General features: G+C 39.3%; 2 protein-coding genes across 4 annotated transcripts in view; both read right to left on the bottom strand.

The window, feature by feature from the left end:
* The window catches only part of LOC103481282 (gastrula zinc finger protein XlCGF57.1-like), a 12,146-nt gene extending 8,101 nt beyond the window's left edge, over positions 1-4,045 (bottom strand). Inside the window, exons 1-5 of the mRNA XM_017309108.1 lie at positions 3,725-4,045; positions 2,601-3,218; positions 2,376-2,509; positions 2,189-2,287; positions 5-1,251 (exon numbers count right to left, since the gene is read on the bottom strand). Of these exons, the coding sequence (XP_017164597.1) occupies positions 5-1,251; positions 2,189-2,264 (1,323 nt within the window). The 5' untranslated portion in view covers positions 2,265-2,287; positions 2,376-2,509; positions 2,601-3,218; positions 3,725-4,045. The remainder of the gene's footprint in view (positions 1-4; positions 1,252-2,188; positions 2,288-2,375; positions 2,510-2,600; positions 3,219-3,724) is intronic.
* LOC103480788 (uncharacterized) lies at positions 4,040-7,286 on the bottom strand. Of its 3 annotated transcripts, XM_008435980.2 has the most exons (4): positions 6,872-7,286; positions 5,005-5,117; positions 4,528-4,893; positions 4,040-4,243 (listed from the first exon to the last, which is right to left on the bottom strand). In XM_008435980.2, exons 2-4 carry the CDS (start codon positions 5,051-5,053, stop codon positions 4,119-4,121), a joined length of 540 nt encoding a protein of 179 aa, XP_008434202.1. In that variant the 5' UTR covers positions 5,054-5,117; positions 6,872-7,286; the 3' UTR covers positions 4,040-4,118. The 3 variants fall into 3 exon arrangements, with proteins under 3 accessions (XP_008434202.1, XP_008434197.1, XP_008434190.1); XM_008435975.2 differs by lacking the exon at positions 6,872-7,286 and having other exon boundaries at positions 4,528-4,890; positions 5,005-5,446; XM_008435968.2 differs by lacking the exon at positions 6,872-7,286 and having other exon boundaries at positions 5,005-5,445.
* Positions 7,287-7,620: the final 334 nt, after the last annotated feature.

Genomic DNA, 7,620 nt, shown 5'->3' with positions numbered 1-7,620 from the left:
CTGCATGAATCCTCATGTGAACAACTAACTGAGATTTGCATGTGAATTTTTTTCCACAGGTCACACATGAAAAAGGTTTCTCTCCTGTGTGACGTCTCATGTGACAAAGTAACTCAGCTTTGGTTATGAAACTTTTTCCACAAGTCACACATGAAAAAGGCTTCTCTCCTGTGTGAATCATTATGTGACGAAGTAAATAAGCTTTGGCTATGAAACTTTTTCCACAAGTCACACATGAAAAAGGCCTCTCTCCTGTGTGACGTCTCATGTGCTGAAGTAACTCAGCTTTGGTTATGAAACCTTTTCCACAAGTTGCACATGAAAAAAGCTTCTCTCCTGTGTGAATCATCATGTGACGAAGTAAATGATATTTGACTCTGAAACTTTTTCCACAYGTCCCACATGAGAAAGGCTTCTCTCCTGTGTGACGTCTCATGTGATGAAGTAATTCAGCTTTGGTTATGAAACTGTGTCCACAAGTCACACATGAAAAAGGCTTCTCTCCTGTGTGACGTCTCATGTGATAAAGTAACTCAGCTTTGGTTATGAAACTTTTTCYACAAGTGACACATGAAAAAGGCCTCTCTCCTGTGTGAATCTTCATGTGACGAAGTAAATAAGCTTTAGTTATGAAACGTTTTCCACAAGTCACACATGAAAAAGGCTTCTCTCCTGTGTGAATCATCATGTGACGAAATAAGTTTGATTTGCTTGTGAAACTTTTTCCACAAGTTGAACATGTGAACAGTTTCTTGTCTGAATGAGTTCTCATGTGTGTTGTCAAGGAACTGCTGTGAGAAAAGGCTTCAYCACMGAYTTTACAAGAATATTGTTTTTGGTCTGGATGAGCTTTCTTGTGTGTTTTCTGTTTTGAACTCTCAGTTTTACCTTTCTGCTGTTTGGTTCTCCGATATCTCTGACTTTCCTGTTTTTTATCTCTCTTTATTCCCGAGTCCTCAGATTTGCTTCCTTCCTGATCCTGATTGTCATCTTCAGAAGAACCATGAGAGATTAGTTGGTTCCTCTGTGGTTCTGTTTCTTTGTGAATTCTCTGCACAGTAGAAGGATTCACCAAAATGTCATCAGTCTCCTGTTTTAGCACAAGCTGCTCTTCATCCTGACTGATGCAGAGTTGCTTCTCTTTGAGCTGTTGATGTTCTGGTTCCTCTTGTTTTACAGTGGAGTTCCCCTCCTGGTTGCCGAGCTCATTGTGAACCCCGTCCTGTTTACACACGCAGCATTGATGGGGATCTGGACAAAAACACAAAACAAAAACTTTTCATTTTGAGTAAATAATGAACCTTTAACTTTAATCCCTTGATGCATCTATGCATCTTTTTCTTGGATTATAGTAAATCCTTGTTTTTCACGTTCTGAGAAAAACCTGTGATATGTGAAATCYGTGAAGTAGTTACCTTTATATTTTACAATTTTTATACAGCATAATTAAATTCCCCACATTAAAACAAAAAGAACAARCCAGTTTTCAGGCCCAATCATTTTTTTTAACAAATAGATCACTTTCTTACAAATGACGACAGTAAAATAATAATTTTACCTACATTTTGAATGTATTCACCGTCTCCACCCAACTGGGACACACCTCAAAAAGAATCAAGCGCCCTCATCCCTTTCACTTCTCAAGCTCAGCAGCCAACAATGTTTGGAATATAATATATTTCTTTATTCACTTTGTTTGGAGTATAGTATAGTTATTTATTCACTGCKAACTTACAAATAAATTATTCAGTTTCTATTGGCTAATTCAAAGAGGTCAGGAGGAGTTTATGATGAGCAAATGTTAAAGTTCCCCTGAATAAAGTCTTTTGTTCACGGAGGGGGATGAGGAGGGGGGCATCCGGTCACAGGAAGGGGGGAGGGGCATCCGGTCACAGGAAGGGGGAAGGGGTTTAATATCAATTAATCCATCAAACTCCGATTAAAATTTGACACCAGGGTGTCTATATACTCTCTTGCATAGTTGTATGCTCTATATAGAGATTTTTCTTAGCTTTGATTATATATGTCACATTTTTGTAATTTATCAGTGTTTATTAAACTCTGAACGCTGTGTAGCTTTGTTCATATTCTGTCCTAAAATGCGGTTAGATGTGCCCTCTTTTTTTTGAGCACCTGCCCCTTTAGTGGTCTCTGCACGGCCCTGGTAAAACGTGAAGRTATTTCKTACCTATCCGGTGTAAGATGATCTTCGGTGTCCGGGTAAAACCCAGCAGTCTGCGATGATCCTCCATMTTTTCCTCCATCTTGACGCTGATTTCTTCCAACTCTGTGAATGAAATTTCAGCAGGAGTTAACAGCTCGTTGATAAACTCTYTCTGAGGTGGAACTGAAGACATTTTACARCAGATACTCACATATTTACCTAAAACTAGTGTTAAATTTTAAAGGAATAAAATGTTAAGCTTCTTTGCTAGTTGCTTTCCTCTAGTCTCCTGAATCCAGAGTTCCGCATGTAGACAGTGGAAACGCCATTCAACTTCAAACATATCTAGAGTTTTATTCAGACAATTAAATGCATAGAAAAAACAGATCAGCATCACACCCAAACCATCAAGCAGTCCAAAACAGACATTAATTACCTGAGAAAAGTAGAAAAATGAACAAAATACAAATATAAGAGAAAAAGCAACTGCCCAACTGCTTGTGTGGCTGCAAAACGAAGCAGTCCGGCTTGCTGCTGGGAAGTGGAGACTTTTATTAAGAGGTGTTGTCCTAATTTTAATATATGCATTGAAGGTGTGTCCTCTGCTTCTAAACCGCTCAGCAGTTTCAAATTACTTGGATAGGATGAGTGGCCTATTCAAAACCAAAGATAAAGAGAAAGAGAGAGCAAAGGTCAGAGAGCAGAGAGAGTAAAAGGTCACTCTCAAAACAGGATGTTCTCATGCCAATTACATCTGGAATCTCTCCCAGTTCCTCCCTTTCTATACATTTGAACAAAGATCTTAGTTGCCAAAAAGAGATTTATTTTTCACCTAGACTTTGCTCATTTTCCTGCTTGAGCGATTCAATAACATCCCAAATACCAGTTTTGTTTTCTCAAGATTTTAATGTTTTTCTTACCTCATAGAAAACACCAAAGAATTCGACCTCGTAGTAAACAGACATAAGTTTTCTCTCCCATCCTGTTTGTGAACGTCCTAGGACAGCACATCTGTTTCCTCTTATTAGGGGAAGACGGTCTCTTTTCCAAAACCCTGTTTGAGATTTTATGTAAGTTAAGAAAATGAGTTATTTTAAATTGAATTGTTATCCAAATCTAAATAAATTAAAATCTACTCAAAATATCCATGCTCTAATATTTCACATGCACCACGGTTAACTGTTGATAAAATTAATATAATCAAACTTATGTCCCCAACTACATATAGTGAAGTTTAAAAACTAGCATATTTAAAATTTATTTTCCTAAAACTAGYGATGTGCTTTCTRTGCCGAGGCTTYGGGGCGAKCGTCGAGTAAACCAGGAGGATTTTCAGGAAATGTGTAAACATCTGGCAGAAGATGCTTTTCTTTTTTTAGCTTATATGCAGACACACTTCAAACGGTGCTGGGAGGAACCATAAATGTAATGTGTTCACATCAAAAGTTTCCTACAATATATCTGTTGAACTGCTTTACATTTGATCACATCACAATTAGCAGTTTTTTGTTTTGTTTTTCACAGATGCTGAATGTTTTAGAGGAGCTGAAATCTGCCTACCAGATACGACCAGCTCAGCTGCTGCAGAGCCGAAGTTTTCGTCCGTCTTCATTTCACACACATACAGACCAGAGTCTTCAGTCTGGACACATGGAGTCTGGTCCGTCCCTCTGGGAGGACGTTTTTGTCACTTTACGTCCTGCAAACTTGACATCCTGAGACATCGGCACCTCGACTCCATCGTGTTCGTGAAACAAGACTGACAATTTGCCATCGGTGATCAGAGTATAAATTATAAACTTGAACTCCGGTTTCCTCCCACAGTCTAAAACATGGCTGTCAGGTTGATTGGTCAGTAGAAATTCTCTGTGGGTGTGTGCGTGTGTGTCCTGTSTGTCTCTGTGTTGCCCTGCGAYRGACTGGCGACCTGTCCAGGGTGACCCCGGCCTATCAATTATTCCTTACACCATTTACAGTACAGAGCTACTCCTGCTGCTCCTGCTGCTGCCAACACCAGGAAAACATAGAGAGCCATCCATCTTTCATTCGCAGTTGGACTTTCAGGTTGTTTGCCATCAGCTAATGGAAAGAAGAATTTAAGAAAAAAGAGTYGATAATTCATAGAAATATAAATAAGTCATTTACAATCCATCCTTTAACTGGCAGAAAAACTGATTTTCTTGGTGCATTTTCTTAAAAACATAATTGCTATTAAATAATTACCTTCACATAAACGGTGTACAACATTTTTCAATATTTTGAACAAAATTACAACACTGCTTTATTTTACACAAATACACACTAATATTTTCTTCTGCTGCATTTTAGAGATAAAACAGTTCAAATCTACTTTGTAATCTCACCTCTGACTATYAGYYSACATSCAGCAGAGCCGAAGCCACAATCTGTCTGGATTTCACACAGATACAGACCAGAGTCATTGATCCTCAGCTTGGACACGTGGAGTTTAATCYGTCCGTCTTTAAGGACGTCTTTGTCTCTCTGGACTCGTCCTGCAAACTGTTTGTCCTGAGACTGCGGCACCTCCACTCCACCATGCTCATGGAACAAGATGGACACGTTTTTGTTTTCGGTTATTAATGTGAAGATCATGAACTCGAAGCTCAAGCAGGAGTCGGGTCTGGTGGTGAAGGTCCACTCCAGAGTGATGCTGTGGTTCTCCTCGGCCTCATAGCTGCTCTGGGTCACATTCACTACAAATGTTGCTGCTGAGGAGACAGAGAGGAAAGAGAGGAGCAGACACACTGAGAACTGGAACATGGGAGTCTTTCAGCTCCATCTAGAGAGCTTTCTGTCACAAAGACAAGATGGAGACTGACCACAGAGACATGAGCTGAGGATGAGGAGCAGCAGGGAGAYCATCTTCATCCTGAGAGAGGAAGAGGAGGAGGAGAGGCAGCAGCTCTTTGACGGACGTCCACAGCATCTGATCCTGATCATATTTCACTTCATTAACACTCTGGTGAAAACCTGCAGCTTGTCTATAACTGAGGACATTAAACATGTTGGATCAAAGACAGAAGACATTTTGTCAAAGTGACCCCTGATCTGGAGAAGCTTGACCTTAACTGCTTTAAAGGGGCAGTATTATGTGTTTTCCAGTTGTTTTAAAAATCTACATACAGTATATCAAATATGACTTAAAATTAGTTTTACATCCTAATTTCACACATTAACATTGGGCCTCTGTCTCTTTAAAAACTCCTGCCGTTTCTGAAACTTTGCCTTCAGGAAATCATTTCATCACGGTTCCTCTATTAACCCCTTGGTCACATTTTTACCAGTGTTGCTCTGGGAATTGGCTCTTATAACGAGCTCAGCAGATCTGCAGTTCTGCCAGGTGTTTGCTAATTGCTGCTGGCTAGTCTGAAGGAGCTGAGAGGGGGAAACTGTAGCTGTAACAGAGGAGGTGATGAGCTTTTGGTCCATCCAGGTGTTTTGAACAGGGTGGAAAATGTTTTTCTCCAGTTCCAAACTAGTGCAGACATAACATCAGGGAGAACCCAACAAAGGTAATCTGGAGCAGACGAGTGTAATTGAGCTTTTTTTCCCCCCCCAAGGTGTCTTAGATAGAAAACAAAATTAATATAGTTTTTTGTTTTGCTTTTCTTATGTTTTGTTTATTGCCGTGTGACAGACTGGCGACCTGTCCAGGGTGACCCCGCCTCTCGCCCGGAACGTTAGCTGGAGAGGCACCAGCAACCCTCCCGACCCCACTGAGGGACAAGGGTGTTAAGAAAATGGATGGATGGATGGATGTTTTGTTTATTTTTTAATTTTAAAATGTGTGTAATATATATTTAGCATCCTGATCCTCTCTCCATACCAGTAAAAGGCGGTTATGCACATCTAAACTTTGCTTGTCAACCACCAGAGGAAGAAGGGAAAAGATGAAGAACAAGAATAATATAATCAAACAATGAGGAACTGGAGAAAAAGCACAAGCAGAGCAGGAGATAGAAAAAAGCTGTGCCAAGAGACAGATCCATTTCCTTTTTCCTTTAGCCTAAGAAAGATAAAGTGGGGAAATCCTGAAACAGGAACAGCAACGTAAAGAAACAATAATCAAAAGGAACCTAATCCTAAATGCTCCTCCACAGCTGAATCAAATTAATTCCCTCATCAGCATTTAATCATCTCTGCTTTTCCTTCGACTTATGTCGAAGAAAAGCAATCAAAGAAGCATTTCTGAAATAACCAAACAGTTCTGTTTCCTTTGTTCTCTTTCTGAAAGACCAATCCGTCTGCATTCCTTCACTCGCTGAAACCAAACGTCAAACATCCACTTTGCATGAAAGTCTCTGTGTTTACATCAACTTTTAAGTGAATGTGTTAATAAATGAAAAAGTGAGTTTTCACTGATTAGAGAACAAAAAGTAAATTAAAAGAAATCTAATAAAGCTCTTTAACAAAAGTTCATGCAAACATTTTAATGATTTGATGACAGAATTTATTTGGATTTAATTTTCATAAAACTGATGGAGTGAAACTATTTTTTGCAGCTTTTGCAACAATATTTAGTCACTCTGTGTGAAACCAGCTGTAATGTTGATCAAAATGATTGCTAACGAAAACAATCTTCATAAAATCAGCATAACAAAATGCAGCAAAAATGGCCAAAAGACAAGGATTTAACATAGAAATATGAAAGCTGAATTTTAGTTGCATGAAATAAAACAAACAGACCTGATCAGAGATGTTTCTGTCTCTTGGAGTCCAGATTAACTCAGAGCTCCTTCCAGCTGCAGAGCTTTTGTGACACTGACTGAAAATCAGGACAGTCAGGTTTTATAAACTCCTTCCTCTCATGATCTGTCATGCATATTTCTATGTCAGCCACAGATGAAAGCTTCAGACAGTAGATCATTTTATCTGACAGGATTTATATATAATATGCAGACTGTGTTCTAAAATCAAATATTTGCACCACCAAAGGTACCAAAAGTCTTCGTTGCTGTCTGGAGTGACGATGTTCATTTAAAGTTGTGCTCAAATCACAATTCCCACATTTAAAGATGCTGATTGGTGGTTGCTACTGGTTACCCATTGCTGCAGATTATAAAAATACTTTTATTGCATTTAATTGAGCTAGAAAGACATCATAACCAAACAAATGAGTTTAAAAGTTAAACTGAAAATGATGCAACAGGACTCAAAGCTGATTTTTACTTTTCACCACCGGATGGCGCTCTAAGATCATTGAAGAAAATCTCCTAGGCATCAACATCTGCAGAGGTAGCCCAGGTGTTTTGAAACCCTTCAGACATTGCAGGTCTCTGTCACTAATAATTTAAGAGCTCTGCTCCACCGTGGCTGAAAGTCTGGGAGTGAAGATCTACAGCACTTCTGCAGACCATCCACAGGCCAACAGGTTGAGTTTCACTGGTCATTAAAAGCTGAGCTCCGTTCTGCTTTGACCAGTGGAAACTGAGTAG

This window comes from Poecilia reticulata, linkage group LG2, assembly GCF_000633615.1.
Source record: "Poecilia reticulata strain Guanapo linkage group LG2, Guppy_female_1.0+MT, whole genome shotgun sequence".
NCBI classification, from domain to species: Eukaryota; Metazoa; Chordata; class Actinopteri; order Cyprinodontiformes; family Poeciliidae; genus Poecilia; species Poecilia reticulata.
The sequence above is the reverse complement of the archived record's forward strand: the minus strand, read 5'-3'. Positions and strand labels throughout refer to the sequence as shown.